General features: G+C 40.8%; 1 protein-coding gene and 1 long non-coding RNA gene across 2 annotated transcripts; both read left to right on the forward strand.

The window, feature by feature from the left end:
* Positions 1-5,008, forward strand: LOC130211272 (matrix metalloproteinase-20-like). The gene is made up of 10 exons (XM_056442015.1): positions 1-135; positions 789-1,027; positions 2,279-2,427; positions 2,601-2,726; positions 2,810-2,968; positions 3,068-3,239; positions 3,345-3,478; positions 3,571-3,727; positions 4,338-4,441; positions 4,908-5,008. The coding sequence occupies exons 1-10, from the start codon at positions 1-3 to the stop codon at positions 5,006-5,008; spliced, it is 1,476 nt and encodes a 491-aa protein (XP_056297990.1).
* Positions 5,009-11,967: 6,959 nt separating this feature from the next.
* Positions 11,968-13,222, forward strand: LOC130211275 (uncharacterized). Its single transcript, XR_008834992.1, has 3 exons — positions 11,968-12,282; positions 12,365-12,422; positions 12,731-13,222. It is a non-coding gene; the product is annotated as an uncharacterized LOC130211275 (long non-coding RNA).
* The last annotated feature ends 5,398 nt before the right edge of the window (positions 13,223-18,620 follow it).

Below are 18,620 nucleotides of genomic sequence, written 5' to 3' on the forward strand. Positions count from 1 at the left end.
ATGCCCGTCATGCTGCTCTCTCGCTGTTTCTTGGTCTTGCTTATGCCCGGTCCGTGTTTTACGGCGCCCACATTTACGACGGCGGGAGACAGCTCTCCTTCCACTGAACCACAGGTTGACTTGAAGCTGGCCACAGTAAGTGCATAATTGGATGAGCTGCATTACAACAGTTTGAGATTGGACTGCATGTGACTTAATCTCTTGTACGATGCCAAAAGCATCTCAATCTGGAGGTATTTCTATGGAAGGAAGGCCAGAGCAAGGACCTGCTCTCCTATGTGTGTGGGGATGTAGAGATAACATGTTGTCTTCTTTTGTTTTTGTGTGGATGGAGGAGCGGAGGTGAGTAGCTGCACTGCCATCGGAGTCCTTGTAGTTTGTTGAATTGCATTCTTAAACCGATTTTTTCTCTCTCCCCCTAATTTCCTTTCATACATGTATTCTTGTTTTTCTGTGGATGCAATTGTTGGGAAAGACTCCATGGGAAGTGTTTATTCAGTTTATTGCTTTTAAGGATTGAGTTGTAATTGGAGATGGTGTAATTGACATTTAATGCTGTAAATCGGATCACCTAAGGGTGCAAATTCATACCAGATGTAATGAATAACCGTGATATGCAATGTGATGGATGCTACGAAGTATGGCAATAATGTTTCGTCGACTTTAATGCATGCTGCAAAAAAAAAAGGATCCACAAAAGGGAATACAACCATCTCATTTGGCATCCATTGAGTTGTGCAGGACCAGTTGATTTACCTGATGGTATCTGAGCTTGATTCTACTCGTAGGGATACCTCCGACAGTTCTACAACCTGCATGAGGAGCCTGCGGGGCGCATGAAGCGGAGCGGGCCCTCCTTCACCTCCAAGGTGAAAGACATGCAGATATTCTTTGGTCTCAATGTGTCAGGCGCGCTGGACTCAAACACACTGGAGGTGATGAGTCGCCCTCGATGTGGCGTTCCAGATGTGGAGGAGTACAGCCACAACCAGGGGACACGGTGGAACAAGAACGTCATCACCTACAGGTATGTATGAGGTCTTTATTGATTGTTAAAGTGGAGTCAGATTACAGCCAGAAACATATGCCTGTAAATTAATAATGGGAGGCATGTCTGACCCAGACTGATTAGATATTCCTTTATTAGTCCCACAGTGGGGAAATCTCAGGATCACAGCAGCGGGTGCACATTAGAGCATCAATAAAATAAATAAAACACAATAACAATACTAAATACTAATACTAAAATACTAAATATACAGAGGAAACACAATCTACACGGGCCCATGTATACATTATGTGAAGTTCCCTCGTACATGCTTGAACTTATGTTCCACTGTTTGGAACATCCATATGCATTTCTTCATTAGTCCTGTCTGACACCTGCTGGGTTACATACATAGTTAGTTTAGTTAGTTTGTTAGTTTAGTTTATTTCGATCAGCAAAATATACAAAAATCAAAATTCAACAAAAGAAGAAAGTGGCTGACCGAAAGGGTCGAGGCTGAAGCTATCAAGCTTAGAAGTGCCCTAACCTATGATTTCACGAAAAAACTTATTTCAGAAAACCATATACACTACCGTTCAAAAGTTTGGGGTCACTTAGAAATCTCTTTATTTTTCAAAGAAAAGCACTGTTTTTTCAATAAAGATAACATTAATCAAAAATACACTCTATACATTGTTAATGTGGTAAATGACTATTCTAGGTGGAAACGTCTGGTTTCTAATGAAATATCTCCAGAGGTGTATAGAGGCCCATTTCCATCAACTATCACTCCAGTGTTCTAATGGTACATTGTGTTTGCTAATCGCCTTAGAAGACTAATGTCTGATTAGAAAACCCTTGTGCAATTATGTTAGCACAGCTGAAAACAGTTATGCTGGTGATATAAGCTATACAACTGGCCTTCCTTTGAGCTTGAAGTTTGAAGAACAAAATCAATACTTCAAATATTAATCATTATTTCTAACCTTGTCAATGTCTTGACTATATTTTCTATTCAATTTTCAATTCATTTGATAAATAAAAGTGAGTTTTCATGGAAGACACGAAATTGTCTGGATGACCCCAAACTTTTGAACGGTAGTGTACATATACCTATATATGTATACATAACAGAAGCATCAATAAAGAGAGACTATACAGGCAGCTATTGTCAAAGTGTGTCTTTAAATCACATCGTTTCACCATCTATGGAGCTATTATTCTCCCATATGTCTTGAGGGGACACTGTAGGGGACACCGTGTCGTGACGTGTTCTCATTGCTGTTGCAGCATCGGCAGGTACACCAGAGACTTGCCCCGCGGCACCGTGGACTCTCTGGTTCAAGCGGCCTTCGGCGTCTGGGCCCGAGCCAGCGGTCTGACGTTCGTCAGGTTGCACACGCGCAACGCTGACATCGTGGTGGAGTTTGTGACCGATGGTGGGTTTTGTCTTTTTTTCCCCTGCTTCACACGGGTCAGCTGTAGATTGGAAGTGCGTCACTTTTCAGCGATGTAACAAGCATGATGTAAAACGGCGTCGCGTTCGGACGGACAGAAAGACGTAATTTTATTTTGGCTCGGAAAAAATATCTTATTTCTGTTCCATGATTAGCACACGGTGACTTGTATCCATTCGACGGACCCAGAGGCACGCTGGCTCATGCTTTCGGGCCCGGGCTGGGCGTCGGAGGCGACGCGCACTTTGACGACGATGAGCACTGGACAGCAGGAGGAACAGGTGCTGAACTGAGTGACAATCACTCCACTGTGACACTGAAGAGTATCACTTATTTAATGCACTTTTCTTTTGCGCTATTGCAGGTTTTAATCTGTTTGTAGTAGCTGCCCATGAATTTGGCCATGCTTTGGGCCTGAAGCACTCCAGAAGCCCAAAGTCACTGATGTACCCGACCTACACACCCTCCCGCTCCGGCAACCTGTTATCCAGAGAAGATGTATCGAATATCAACGCACTTTACAGTAAACAAGCTCTACAATTATACATCTATTGTACTTGAATTACATTAATATTGCATTTTTTCAATGCGGAGTGTTAACTCAAGTGGATGTGTCTTTTAGGGCCGGTGAGAGGTTATCCAAATTACTTTTCGAGGTTCGGCTGGAGCTCTCGGCAAAGTCAGGATCTGTCAGGATCTCTGTTCCCTCAACTCATGCACAACAAATGTGCCTCGGACCTGACCTTTGACGCGGTGACGACCCTCGGGGACGCCACCTTCTTTTTCAGAGAAAAGTCTGTCGATGAAAATACTCCAAATTATTTGTGCACCTTTTTTTTCTTCATTATATATAAATATGTATATTGTTTCAACTTAAGCAACAATGTTTTTCCCACAAGATACCTCTGGATTAAACATAATGAGCATCACGACATCAAAGAAGGTCCCATCGGCAACTTTATGCCCAAGATTGAAACTGGCATCGATGCGGCCTTCTGGGTGCCCCGCAGATCCACTGCTTACCTCATTCACCGTAACTCATTTGAATAATTCAGTTCCTGAAAGTAAATCGTTTTACATTTCCATGAAGAAGAAGAAAACAATTGTATTTCTTTGTTTTGACAGAGTCTATGTTCTGGACCGTGAGAGGCTCTCTTGTGAAGGGGAAGCCGCGAGCACTCCGGCATTTTGGTTTTCCAGCCTGGGTCCAGGGCGTAGACGCAGCGGTGCACATCGCGGGAACAGGACGCACCCTTTTCTTTATGCATGATATTTACTGGAGGTAAGGCAACAGTATTAATAAGTGAGTTATATTTTTTACTTTTGTTATATATCAGTTCTGGGTAATGTTCCAGTCTTATACACATGTGACCAGTGGCCACATGCAGCTGGTGACACAATTAGAATAAGCCATGACAGTATACGTGCACCCCCTCGTTTAAGGACCGCTTTACTTTACATGCACTTACCTTCAGAGTATTTTATTTTTGATCATTTGAGGTTATTTTAGAAAACAGTATAAGCCGTGCACTGCAGGTCTGAGAATACTTTGCACTGTGGGATCTTCTTATTTCTGAAATTGTCCAAATTGCATGAAAATTTACCAAATTATACTGTTGGAATACTTTTGTGGGGCCTAAATTAACTACTTTTTAAAAATCATGTTCTATTATATGGAAGAGTTGCGGCAGAACCGAGACAAATGACAGAGCGCCGGTAGGTAAGGGCCCAGATCTGACAGAAAAGATATATGTGTTCGTCGTGTTGACCTCACACAGAGAGCAAAGGGCTCAAATTGGATTTTCATGATGTGACCAAATGACCGAATGTTTTGACCCAGCAGAGGATCATGAGACTTCTGACCCACGTTGCTTGCATCGTGTCTTTTCCAGTTACAATGAAAACCGAAGGGTTATGGATTTTGGCTACCCGAAGTCCATCAGCGAGGACTTTCCTGGAGTCAACACAACAATAAATGCTGCTGTTTATAAAGAAGGTGAGCCAGAGCAATTATTATTATCCACTTTAATATATTTTTTAAGTTGTTTGATCACTTAAATGTTACTCTAATGTAAAAAAAAAAAGTGCCACTTAAGTACAGACGGCATACTGGGTGATGTTCTTATTTGAAAGAGGAGTGACCTTGTCGGGTTAGGAGGTTGTATACTGCTGTCTGCAGCCTGAGGGGCCTTTTGCAAGTTTTATTGTTTATTAGTAGCACATGAATGTTTATTTACATCAGCCGAGTGTACATGTGGTTCCCCTCTATGATTCAAACTATATAATTTACCACTCAAAGGCCTTCATTTGATATACTGTCATTTCAGCCGGGAGCAAAAGTGGATACTTAAGTTCAGAAAGATGCTCATCATCACCGACATCATGACGATTATCAATAACAAACACATTCCAGATGACACAACATGATACAGGTTACATCTTTGGTTTGTCCCTCGTCTCAGGTTTCATCTACTTCTTCGTCGGACCACAAGTCTACCAGTACGACTCCACCCAGAAACACGTTGTCGGAGTTGTGAAAGCAAATTCCTGGATCGGATGTTGAAATATTGTGAATCCGTGAGGAAATGTCCTGATTAAATTAAGTAACGAGAGGGGAAATAAAACACTCTGCTTCTTCACTTTCGAGTAGAGTTTTATTTATCAGTCGATGTTGGTCGAAATAAAAGTTTTACTATTCAAACCAGATGACACACGCGTGGGTTTTATATGCATCCCCTTGTAAAATGCTCCCAGCATCAGCTCTTGTGGTAAGCGCCAATATTTGTTGATGGTGAAGACATACACAGATATGAGTGTTTGCTCCACTGATTCCTGCAGGTTTTGACTTGTGAGTAGAATGTTGCAGAATTCACAAATTACACTTTCGGGTTCTGGATTATGTACGATAAAACACACTGTAGCCTACACATGTGTCTTTCCCCATAACAGAAAGCCTAGATGTTTTATGGAGACTTTTCATTGGATTGTTTTAACCACACAACTTCCAGAAGATTGGGGAAGGTAGACTCAACTGTAACTAGCAGGATGATGTGCTTTTGTGCCATGTCATTGTCCAACAACCCCCAGAGAATACCCCGATATAAAAAAGTAAAGGTGAAATGCACCTTTAATACATGGCGTTGCTCCGGCTGTGGATACCTGTTCTGGGCTCTCTGGTGTTAGCAGACGACTTGTGGACTCTACCCATCGATCAGGATCCGGATCCGGGGCCGAAGCCTGAGGATGTGGAGCTGGCTGAGGTTTGTAGGTGGACGAATATGTGTACTTCTACATAAAAAGGAAATGTGCAACATTTGATGTTGATGTCCAGTCACTGTTGACGTGCACTCACACGTTGGGAGGCCATATTCGCTGTTAGGACGTTTTTGAGTCCCATTGTGGCTCACAGCTACCAAAGCTGATAGTAGCCCTCTTCTTCCTCATATCAAGTGATTCACTGGGAGGAAGAACAACACATTTTGCAGGAGAATATCAGTAACAGCTGAGGCTGTTTTTTTAAATACATTATCTACCAAACTCGGCTGCAGATATGATTTAAAATCAGCCAATTTTCCTTTGAAGTAAAGAATCTACATACTTCTTTTCACAATTTAAATTCTAATCCAAAATGGGCAGTAAACAGCTGCTGTGTGTTGAAACTTTAAAATCAGCTTCACAGCAGCAGTTGCTCGTGCCTTGGTCAGCTGACAGAAAACACCTGATATCACGTCATTGCTCAGGCGTGATGAAAAGGGAAAACATACCTGAACGTTTCCTACTCACAGACGGACGTTGTCTGCATAATTCTGTGTGGATTTACCAGACAACTGTCCTAACAGACTCTTCTGTTGCAGTATTTCAGGTTACAGTCTGTTCGCCGTTGCGGCTCATGAGCTCGGCCGCTCACTTGCGGCTGACACACTCAAAAAAAACCTCTGCAATCATGTACCCCAACTACAGGTATCAGAGCAGTGCACAGTATGCATTATCCAAAGATCATGTGCTTGGGACTCAAACACTGTATGGTGAGGAGCAAATTATGCAGCGACTGTTTGGGCAAAATGGAAATAAAATGATCAGAGAGGAGTGAACCGCATCTCATATATTCTCCTCCAACGTTTCTTCGGGAAAAAAACGAGAAAAGTTGAAACACAACCAGCTCCCAAAAAGTGTGACCCCAACTTTTCTTTCAACGCAGCAGTTATGATTGAAAATGAGATCGTTTTCTTTAAGAATAGGTACAAAAATATGTCAAATATGTTTTATATAATGATTGCAAAAAATCTTCAAAGATTCAACCAAGTCGGATTATTGTTTCAACCCAGGGACATGTGGATGAGAACAACAGGGAGGACTTACAGCAGCACATATTTACCCCGACATCAGCTCTTACGTATTCACTGGTAGAGTAATGGACAGTCTGCAAAGCATCCCTTAGGACTCGTCAGCATGACATCGCTGAATTCCAGGGGGGGGGGGGAGACACACACACAAAATGCAGCCAAATTACAGCCTTGTGCAACTTAAGTGTTGCAGTCCATGCAAGTGGCTAATTGAGTTTGGCAGGGCTTGTGGTATGTTGCGGTTTTTCATAGTTTGCCAAAAATGCAGTGACACGGCCGTGTTGTTCCAGGTCATAAGTACCGGGTGGTTCGAGGGCTCGGGATGAAAAGTCACGCTGGCTCCATCTACTAGGACGGCTTCTCCTCCCAGGTCAGGCAGGTCGACGCTGCCGCGCATATCACATCTTCGACATGGGAGAGGGTTCCTACGGGTGACGTGTTCGAATGCCAAACAGGAAAAGGAAAACGTCCCTATCAAACTGAATAGATGAATACACTATCAATATCTACACGGCACCCATCAACAAACACACTATTTAAAGCTGGAAAAACAAACTAAACAAGACACAAATAATCAATGTAGTTGAATAATCCCTTTCAATAGCCAGAATACATGGCGATAAAGAAAGAACTATCGTATCCTGGCCCACGGCTTGAAGCACAATTCAACAATATATATAATTGTGAAATAATATAAGACATTCCTGTATATAATTTCTGGAGATGTATGAGGGGGGTGGGGGGTGGGCAGGCATGTGCACAGATAGAGCCCTAGTGGTGCTCAAGCACCAGCCCTTTTGCCCTGGATGAGAAAAGGGCCCTTTCTGCTGGAGCCCCTTTTTTTCCCATTCATCAGCATTTAAGAATAAAAATGACTGTCATCAAGTCCCCCCAAATGTGTTTCGATATCCGACGGGGCATTTATTTGAGTTCTTGTGAGAATTTCGCCCCGATATGCTTGTACCACATTGTTTTTTGTGGTATGTTTCTTTGTTTTGTCTGTTCCAGTTTTACAAAGATCAATCTTGTATGAGCATTGCAGAGGGTGAAAAGAGTAAGCGCAAGAAAAAACAACACTTGTAATAACTAACCCAGAGTGAGGTCATGCCGGGAAATATCAGACTGAGGCTTTGTAACTTTTTTACAGAGGTTTGATATTTCACGGCATGACCGAGCGGTCGAGGTCAGTAAGTTGTTTATTATATGGCATTTTTCGCTCCTATCATTTTGTAAATAAAAACTAATTGTAATTGTTAAAAGAAAACATTTCATTTTGTTTAGCTCTCATGTCTTCTCACGACACAATGTGTTTCAATTACTTGCTAACTTCAAGTTACAGCGATCAATATAAAAATCATTTGGCCGATGGGTGCCTGCCTGTCATCATGAAATGCCTAAAAAAAGATTAGGTGGAGCAACAGTCGACCGCACAAGGTCTCAGCATCATGATCAGCTGACGTGTTAGAAAGACGGCTTCTATCAACCTCACCTTGTTATTAATGTGAAATAATAATATAAATGTACGTATAATAAATGAGCTTCTGATGAGACACGCGCCATGCAGCTTTTACACCATTCACTTCAAATATACAAGTCGATTATATTGAACTTCTGGTATAATACCTGTTAGAGCACAGTGAGACATCACTATGGAGGTTGTCTTCAGCAGACTCATATAAAGGTCACCTGAGGTCAAACGCTGCTCATCCTTAAGCAGAAGGCTGGGTCTTTCTTTTTCTCCAGAGTGGTCTTTTTGATGGTGTGGATGCTTTGACACACTCAAAACAAAGTACCTTTTCCAATGTAGGGCTGCAGTGCAGCCACAGATACTGACTGTACCACTTTGCCTGAAAGCGTAACTTCTTGTGCTGAAGTTGCTGGACTCGGATGAACTTCGGATCAGGCTGGTACTGGTCACTCCCCACGTCCAGGACACTGCTGCACTCACTTCATGACAGTCACTCTGTGGCTTAAACTGACTGTTCCCTAAAGAGCAAAGAGAACTTAACCTCGTCTGCACATGCATGTTTTAACATCATAATAATTCACATTAAGCAGGTAGACAATGATGACACCGTCAGACATGATGATACACGTCAACACAATCAGTTTAAGTTCTGATGGTCCAGCTGCTGCTTCCTCAGCCTGCACTACATCTGCTCTGGATTTATGAGTTTCCTGAATGCATTTCAAAATGACGCCGGTACTCACTGTGCGGGTAGTTAGCCGTCTGACGTTACTAGCTAATGTTAACTAACGACCTGGGCTACTTGATAGCTATACGTAGCCTCTCCTCTGGGTGGTGAAGACACTTTGGATATCGCTTTTCTTTTTTGGTGGCATTAATCTAAATTTGCCTCAGAGGGCCTTTACAGTCTGTTCACAGACGACATCCCTGACCTTTGACCTCTCACATCGGATCAGGAAAAACCGTTTGTTGACTCTGTACACCCATCCCCCCTTTTCCCTCTCCGTTTTATTAAAGGTCACTTTATGTTACTCTACCACTGTCTCTGGATCTCTTGATTTTCTTCAAAATCTTGCCTCCAAGTCCCCCGTGTTGCCACAATATTTTAACATCAAATTGATTGTGTTGACTTAAAAAAGTGAAATATAATGCAGCATGTTCCACCAGACACACAAACACAAGCTGAATAACAACAGTATGAGCACCACACAATTAAGCATTGTATTAAGCAGTCCTGCTTAGGAGGCTGATTCATTTTATTTTATCAGCCCGGCTGTATTACAGTTATAAATAAATCAACCCTTTTTTTGCACAAAATCACATTTTTGGGGGAAACTTTATAAAGTGTGAACAAGTGGTGTCTTGATATTTCATACAATCCTGCTCAGGTATGTTCACGAAAGACAATTTGTGTCTGAAGGTTGTATGTAGATTATTTGTGTTATTGTTTTTTCTCCAATTGAATATTAGGAGAAGTTGTAGAAACAAGTCACTGAGTCCCACAGGTGATGCTTTTCAATTCAATTCAGTTTATTTCGTACAGCCAATTCTCACAAATTAGCCTCAGACGGCTTTACAATATGTACACATAGACATCCCTGTCCCAGAGCCTTGTGATGTCATCATGTTGCCATAGACATCCCTGTCCCAGAACCTTGTGATGTCATCATGTTCCATCAAACTCCTTCAAGTAAACCTCTTTACATTTAACTTCACTTTGACCTTGACACCAGCCAAGACAGTCACAACACGTCTTCAGACCGCTATTCTGAATAAAGATGCTGAACGTGAAGAAGTTAAGAGCCCAAATGGTATGTTGATTAATGTGTGGATGTATTTGTTGTCGAAGGACAAACTCATTGAAATAGTTTCTAAAATGTCATGGTCAAACTGCTGCTCACAATGTACATTTAAAATCATTTTAATGTTTACTTACGGTTAATTTCACATATAAATTAGAGTCAGTTGATACTTGTTTCTGATACCGGTGCTAAACCGGTACTTTTAAAACATACAGGTGCGTAAACCGGCCCTGAACCGATGTTTATTTAAAAAATGCAAACCCTGATTGTCATCCATCTCTCGGCCTTTTTTCTCAGCCTCTCCATAACTGTAAAAGCTAACAATGTAACTATTCAGTATGCTAGCAGCACAATGTACATAATGTACAATGGTAGGAATTTGATCAGGTATTTCACAAAATGTTGCAAGATGTCCCTTAATTTAAAATCAGTGGCAGTAACATATACATTATTTAACTATGTGTATTCATTCCACACATGGGCATTTGAATATCATTTGATTCAACTAAATAGTACATTTAATTTGAGTGTTATTAGACTGTATGTTTTGTGTTTGGCAGTTGTTAAATAAAAGATGGTCTACAAATGTATTAAAAAATGTCCTCTTTCAGGCGACAATCACTGGTGCGGCTGGCCCCGGCCTTGGTGGTCCAAGCCCCACTACAGCCAGACCCCCTCTTGCACCTGCACCACACACACCTGGGTGCAAGAGGACCTATGATGACGTCAATCCCCAGAGTATTTGCCGGTAAGTGGTGCATCACTTTCCTGTATTGAAGATTTACTTTCATGGTCTGGAGATTTAAACAACTTTTTGTTTCATGCAACAGTCCAAACAACCCCGGACCAGCCAACAAGCGGACGAGAACAGAGGAACACGTGGGACAAGTGGTGAGTCTATACTTATATCAATGTAGTTGTCATCATCGGTCTCAGCCTCTGCATAACTGTAAAAGGTATCAATGCAGTCGGCTAACAGACAAAATGTACAACGGTAGAAATGTGTTCAGGTGTTCCACAAAAACAAGATAAATGCCACTTCATTTGAAATCAGGGGCAGTAACAACATACATTATTTAACTAAGTGTTTATCATTCTCCACATGGGGATTTGAATATCCTTTGATTCAACTAAGTAATACATTTAATGTACGTGTTATTTGACAGTTGTTTATGGTTAAATAAAAGACAGTATAAAAATGTTGGAAAAATGTCCTCTTTCAGACTCGTGTTGCGGCTCGCTTCAACTTCCAGACGACAGCCAGACCCCCTCTTGCACCACAACCACAACCACGTGGGTGCAAGAGGACCGATGATGACGTCAATCCACCGGGTATTCGCCGGTAAGTGGTGCATCACTTCCTGTATTGATGATTTACTTTGATGGTCTGGAGATTTAACCCTCCTGTTACCTTCACATTTACTAACATATTTTACCCTCAGGGTCAATTTGACCCCAGCAATTAAAACCTCCAGAAAATTATTAGAATTAATATTGTTTCCCAAGTTTACGTCTGAGGTACTTTGTGTTTGTTTGTTGACTACCTAAATAGCCCTTTAAATATATAAAAAAGTTGATATTTCTTATATGTTTGACACAGTGAAAAACAGCCTGGGGTCAAATTGACCCCAAAGAACACCGACATTAAACATTGAATGGGGTCAAATTGACCCTAAAGGTAACAGGAGGGTTAAACAACTTTTTGTTTCATGCAACAGCCCAAACAACCCCGGACCAGCCAGCAAGCGGAGAGCAGTGGAACACGTGGGACAAGTGGTGAGTCTATACTTATATCAATGTAGTTGTCATCATCTGTCTCAGCCTCTACATAACTGTAAAAGGTATCAATGCAGTCGGCTAACAGACACAATGTACAACGGTAGAAATGTGTTCAGGTGTTCCACAAAAACAAGATAAATGCCACTTCATTTGAAATCAGGGGCAGTAACAACATACATTATTTAACTAAGTGTTTATCATTCTCCACATGGGGATTTGAATATCCTTTGATTCAACTAAGTAATACATTTAATGTATGTGTTATTTGACAGTTGTTTACGGTTAAATAAAAGACAGTATAAAAATGTTGGAAAAATTTCCTCTTTCAGACTCCTATTGGTGTTGCAGCTCGCTTCAACTTCCAGACTACAGCCAGACCCCCTCTTGCACCTACACCTGGGTGCAAGAGGACCTATGATGACGTCAATCCCCAGGGTATTTGCCGGTAAGTGGTGCATCACTTTCCTGTGTTGATGATTTACTTTGATGGTCTGGAGATTTAAACAACTTTTTGTTTTATGCAACAGCCCAAACAACCCCGGACCAGCCAACAAGCGGAAAACAGAGGAACACGTGGGACAAGTGGTGAGTCTATACTTATATCAATGTAGTTGTCATCATCGGTCTCAGCCTCTTCATAACTGTAAAAGGTATCAATGCAGTCGGCTAACAGACAAAATGTACAATGGTAGCAATGTGTTCAGGTGTTCCACAAAAACAAGATAAATGCCACTTCATTTGAAATCAGGGGCAGTAATAACATACATTATTTAACAAAGTGTTTATCATTCTACACATGGGGATTTGAATATCCTTTGATTCAACTAAGTAATACATTGAATGTACGTGTTATTTAGCTTTATGTAAGTGTATCAACAAATTCCCTCTTTCAGACTCATTCTGCACATTAGCCACGACGTGAGACGAAGAGGGCTTTGGAGGATATCTCATATAAGGTAGGTGGTGCATCACTTCCCTGTATGAATGATTTACTGTGGTAGTCTCAAGATTCAAAGATTCAAACTATTTTTTGTTTCATGCAACAGCCCGAACAGCCCAGGACCTGACAGGAGAGCCCCAAGAAGGAACATCGACTCCCAGGATGGACCGGATGTTTCTATTTTAATGTTTTGTATTTGTATTGTATTGTATTGTATTTTTTGTTTAATCTTGTACTGTGATGCATTTGAAATACATCTTCCATTTTATTGTATTATGAAACGATCTTCCACTGTATTGTATTTCATTTTCATTGCCATTGTATGTTCTTGCAATTACATCAGCCAGTGTATTTGCAATAGATCTTACATGGCATGGAATTTGAAATGCATCTTCCATTTTCTGTATTATAAAAAGATCTTTCACTGTATTGTATTTCAAATGCATCTTCTATTGTATTGTATTTTATTGTTTTGTATTGTTTTCATCTGTCATTGTATTGTATTGTATTGTATTGTATTGTTTTCTTCTGTCATTGTATTGTATTGTATTGTATTTTTTTCATCTGTCATTGTATTGTATTGTATTGTTTTCTTCTGTCATTGTATTGTATTGTTTTCTTCTGTCATTGTATTGTATTGTATTTACCTGTTATTGTATTTTTTGGTCCCCGCGACCCTAATGGATGGATGGATGGATGTATTTTATTGGAAGAACATCAGCCATTGGCTGTCCAATAAATCTTAAATTGTTCCCTGCACTAAAGTGTCTTCCTGTCTCTTGATTATTTTGTTTAAAAACACGTGTATTAAACTTAAAGATATGCACAACATACATGACGGTAAAATCAAACCCTTATTGGAAATATATTAACATTTGTGTAACTGATTTAAACAATAACCGTAATACAAACTTAGTTTTAATACAAAACAGTATTCTGCACCAAATAAATAATAATATTAAATAAATAAATAAGACATTTTGTGCTAAAATGCCAATATACAGTAACATCATAAAATATATATCCAATATATATATATATAAAAACAACTTTTACCAGTTTTTAAATAAAAATCTGAATTTTAATTAGACAGTGCCTTGCCTGCTGACTGGCGTTTTCTCCAATGCATTTGTTGTTACAGCATAATGCTGTGCTGTACTCGCTTGATGGCGATTAACGCTTTCAATGGCATGTTTCCAATGACTAAAAACACCGAAGCTACAGTATGACTCTGTGAAGTAAAAGCTGACGTGATGGAAATGTTCAGGTAAAACCTGCATGTGGAACTGAACCACGGGAACATTATACAAATCATTTCAAAGAAGTGGTTGGTAAAGGTACTCTCTGTGATGATGGTAATACAAGTTCAGGAACATATAATAATACTGATGAATCAGCAGCCTCGGGGATAAAGGGAAGTGAGGCTGCGCTGCTGGAAAGAAGTAAAGACAAATGTTGGCGTTCATCTTTTTGCTGCAGACAATCGAGTTAAAACACATTTGTCTGAGGTCAAAGGTCATTCTGCAGAGCACCAGTCCCTTTGCATGAGATATATTCTGCACCGCCTTGAACTCAACCAGCGCTCACTGCATTTTAACACTCTCCAATATAATCACAGCTCTCACATAAGCACCTGTATTATTAATCATTGTCGAAGTAATCAATATCTCATCACAATGTCAACACTATATCAACACCATATCATCACAATATAAACACTATATTAACACTATATCAACACTATATCAACACTATATCATCACAATATAAACATTATATTAACACAATATCATCACAATATCAACACTATATCAGAATCAGAATCAGAAACAGTTTTATTGCCAGGAATGTTTACACAAACGAGGAATTTTTTTGGCGGAAGGTGCAACATTTAGACATGACAAACAACAATCAACGCGACAGCAACAGTGAACTTAAGTATAAGATAAGATAAAGATTACATTACATTACATTACATGTCATTTAGCAGACGCTTTTATCCAAAGCGACTTACAATAAGTGCATTCAACCTAGAGTACAAACCAAGAACTACAAGAACACAGGAAGCAACACTTCCTCAACTCAGTCGAACCACAAGCACCACAATAAGTGCCATCCCAGTGCCACTGAAATGCAAATCTGTGTTTTAATCCAGATATAGTCGGAAAAGATGTGTTTTCAGTCTCAGGCGGAAGATGTAGAGACTTTCTGCTGTCCTGATGTCAGTGGGGAGCTCGTTCCACCACTGAGGAGCCAGGACAGCAAACAGTCTGGATTTCGAGTGATTAGCTCGAGGTGCAGGAGTCACAAGTCGGTTGGCTGTTTAAAGATAAAGATAAAGTGCTCGGACAACAAATAATGTTAAAGTGTTTAGGTGTGTGTTTCAAGTGATGTGTGTTTAAGTTAAAAGTGTATGTTACATGTGACGTGTGTTTAAGTTAAAGTGCATGTTAAAGTGACATGTGTGTGGAGGAGGCCTCCAGGAGGGAAGAAGAAGGAGGAGGGAGGAGGAGTAGGAGGAAGAAGAAGAAGGAGGAGGAGGAGAAGGAAGAGGAAGGAGGGGGAAGAAGGAGGAGAGAGGAAGGAGGAAGAAGAAGAGGAGGTAGTCCTGGGGGTGACAGAGTCAGTCAGTGGGGCTCCATTGATGAGCCCGACTGCCGACGGGAAAAAGCTTTTGGTGTGGCGGGAGGTCTTTGTCCTGATGGACCGCAGCCTCCTACCAGAGGGGAGGGACTCAAACAGGGTGTGACCAGGGTGGGAGGGGTCAGTGACAATCTTGTTGGCCCGCTTCAGTGACCTGGAGTTGAACAGGACCTGGAGGGAAGGCAGATTGCAGCCGATAACCCTCTCGGCCGAGCGGATGATGCTCTGCAGCCTGCACTTGTCTTTGGCTGTGGCTGCAGGGTGCCAGACGGTGATGGAGGAGCAGATGATGGACTCAACGATGGCCGTGTAGAATTGTACCATCATTTTCGCTGGCAGGTTGAATTTTCTCAGCTGCCTCAGGAAGAACATCCTCTGCTGGGCCTTCTTGGTGATGGAGCCGATGTTCAGCTCCCACTTGAGGTCCTGGGTGATGATGGAGCCCAGGAAGCGGAAGGACTCCACAGCGTCGACGGGGGAGTCACACAGGATGAGGGGGCGGGTGGGGCTGCATTCCTCCTGAAATCCACAACCATCTCCACTGTCTTCAGAGCGTTGAGCTCCAGGTTGTTCTGGCTGCACCAGGTCACCAGGTGGTCAGTCTCCCACCTGTAGGCGGTCTCGTCACCACCAGAGATGAGTCCAATGAGGGTGGTGTCATCCGCGAACTTCAGGAGCTTGACGGACTGGTGACTGGAGGTGCAGCTGTTGGTGTACAGGGAGAACAGCAGAGGGGAAAGAACGCAGCCTTGGGGGGAACCTGTGCTGGTGGTCCGGGAGCCTGAGACGTGTTTCCCCAGCCTCACGTGCTGCTTCCTGTGGGTCAGGAAGTCTGTGATCCACCTGCAGGTGGAGTCGGGCACGTGCAGCTGGGAGAGCTTGTCCTGCAGCAGGGACGGGATGATGGTGTTGAAAGCAGAGCTGAAGTCCACAAACAGGATCCTGGCGTAGGTTCCTGGGGAGTCCAGATGCTGGAGGATATCAACACTATATTAACACTATATTAACAAAATAGCATCACTATATCAACACTATATCAACACTATATTAACACTATATCATCACAATATCAACACTATATCAACACTATATCATCACAATATCAATGCTATATCAACACTATATCAATACTATATCAACACTATATCATCACAATATAAACACTATATTAACACTATATCATCACAATATAAACACTATATTAACACTATATTAACACTATATCATCACAATATAAACACTATATCATCACAATATAAACACTATATTAACACTATATCAACACTATATCATCACAATATAAACACTATATTAACACTATATCAACACTATATTAACACTATATCATCACAATATAAACACTATATAAACACTATATTAACACTATATCATCACAATATAAACACTATATTAAGACTATATCAACACTATATCATCACAATATAAACACTATATCAACACTATATCAACACTATATCATCACAATATAAACACTATATTAACACTATATAAACACTATATTAACACTATATTAACACTATATCATCACTATATAAACACTATATTAACACTATATTAACACTATATCATCACAATATAAACACTATATTAAGACTATATCAACACTATATCATCACAATATAAACACTATATTAACACTATATCAACACTATATCATCACAATATAAACACTATATTAAGACTATATCAACACTACATCATCACAATATAAACACTATATCAACACTATATCATCACAATATAAACACTCTATAAACACTATATTAACACTATATCATCACAATATAAACACTATATTAACACTATATCAACACTATATCAACACTATATTAACACTATATCATCACAATATCAATAATAATAATAATAATAATCATTTATTTTATATAGCGCTTCTCAAGGCACCCAAAGTCGCTTTACAGAGTACAGAGTCCAGTAGTCACACACACACACAGTCATCCCTGTGGTGGTAAGCTACATCAGTAGCCACAGCTGCCCTGGGGCAGACTGACGGAAGCGTGGCTGCCAATCAGCGCCTACGGCCCCTCCGACCACCACAGACATTCATTCACATCCATACGAACCGGGGTGAGGCTGCGGTGCATGTCTTTATGATGGTGGGGGAAACCGGAGTACCCGGAGGAAACCCACGCAGGCACGAGGAGAACATGCAAACTCCACACAGAAAGGACCTGGAAAGACCGGGATTCGAACCCAGGGCCTTCTTGCTGTGAGGCGACAGTGCTACCCACTGAGCCACTGTGCTGCCCAACATACCACATACCACATTTCATCAACACTATATTAACACTATATTAACACTATATCAACATAATTTTAGCACTATATTAACACTATATCATCACAATATCAACACTATATTAACACAATACCATCACAATATCAACACTATATTAACACTATATTGACACTATATCATCACAATATCAACACTATATTAACACTATACCATCACAATATCAACACTATATCAACACTATATTAACACTATACCATCACAATATCAACACTATATTAACACTATATATTGTACTTTGATCAAGTCTTTTTCCAGCATAGCTGTGATTTTCTGTTTTTCTAAACCCCATCTTAGTTTCCTGCTCAGCAGCAACTTTAAGTTGTACTTTGTTTCTTTGGAATTTTTGGGGACTTCCTATGTTTAAATAAACCCCTTTGATTGCCCTGAATTTTGGAGTCGTGCTCTTGGGTCCTGTATTTGGGTCGTGACACAATGTCAACGCAGCTCCTCACAGCCTCTCAGCTATCAGCCAACAATATTTAAAATAGTGTCACAATAGCATCCTGTCGTCTGTAGCCTAATTATTAGAAGGAGAGCATGGAAAGGAAACCGGTAAAGCTCTGGGTTTCAACTGAGACTCAAATCCCACTTCAACTCAGATGCAATGCCACCGATCTCAGGGATCATAAGAACATGTGGTTGAATAAATCCAGGAACATATGGCAGTATCCCTCCCAAATAGGATGCAGTCTAGTCTACAGTGGATGTTGTTGCTTTTTTTTGTGTCATCTCTCCATCCAAATAAAACCAATTCAAAGCTTGTGACTGCCATATTAAATGTTGTGATGCCAGTCAGGCACGTGCACAGATAGAGCCCTAGTGGTGCTCAAGCACCAGCCCTTTTGCCCTGGATGAGAAA

Source organism: Pseudoliparis swirei, chromosome 20 (assembly GCF_029220125.1).
Source record: "Pseudoliparis swirei isolate HS2019 ecotype Mariana Trench chromosome 20, NWPU_hadal_v1, whole genome shotgun sequence".
In the NCBI taxonomy this organism is placed as follows: Eukaryota; Metazoa; Chordata; class Actinopteri; order Perciformes; family Liparidae; genus Pseudoliparis; species Pseudoliparis swirei.

Excerpts from the sequence above, each read along its gene's own strand:
- LOC130211272 (XM_056442015.1), top strand. The coding sequence starts at position 1 with ATGCCCGTCATGCTGCTCTCTCGCTGTTTCTTGGTCTTGCTTATGCCC. Across the intron at positions 136-788 it reads TTGACTTGAAGCTGGCCACA|GGATACCTCCGACAGTTCTA; the intron begins GTAAGTGCATAA and ends TTCTACTCGTAG. Across the intron at positions 1,028-2,278 it reads AAGAACGTCATCACCTACAG|CATCGGCAGGTACACCAGAG; the intron begins GTATGTATGAGG and ends TTGCTGTTGCAG.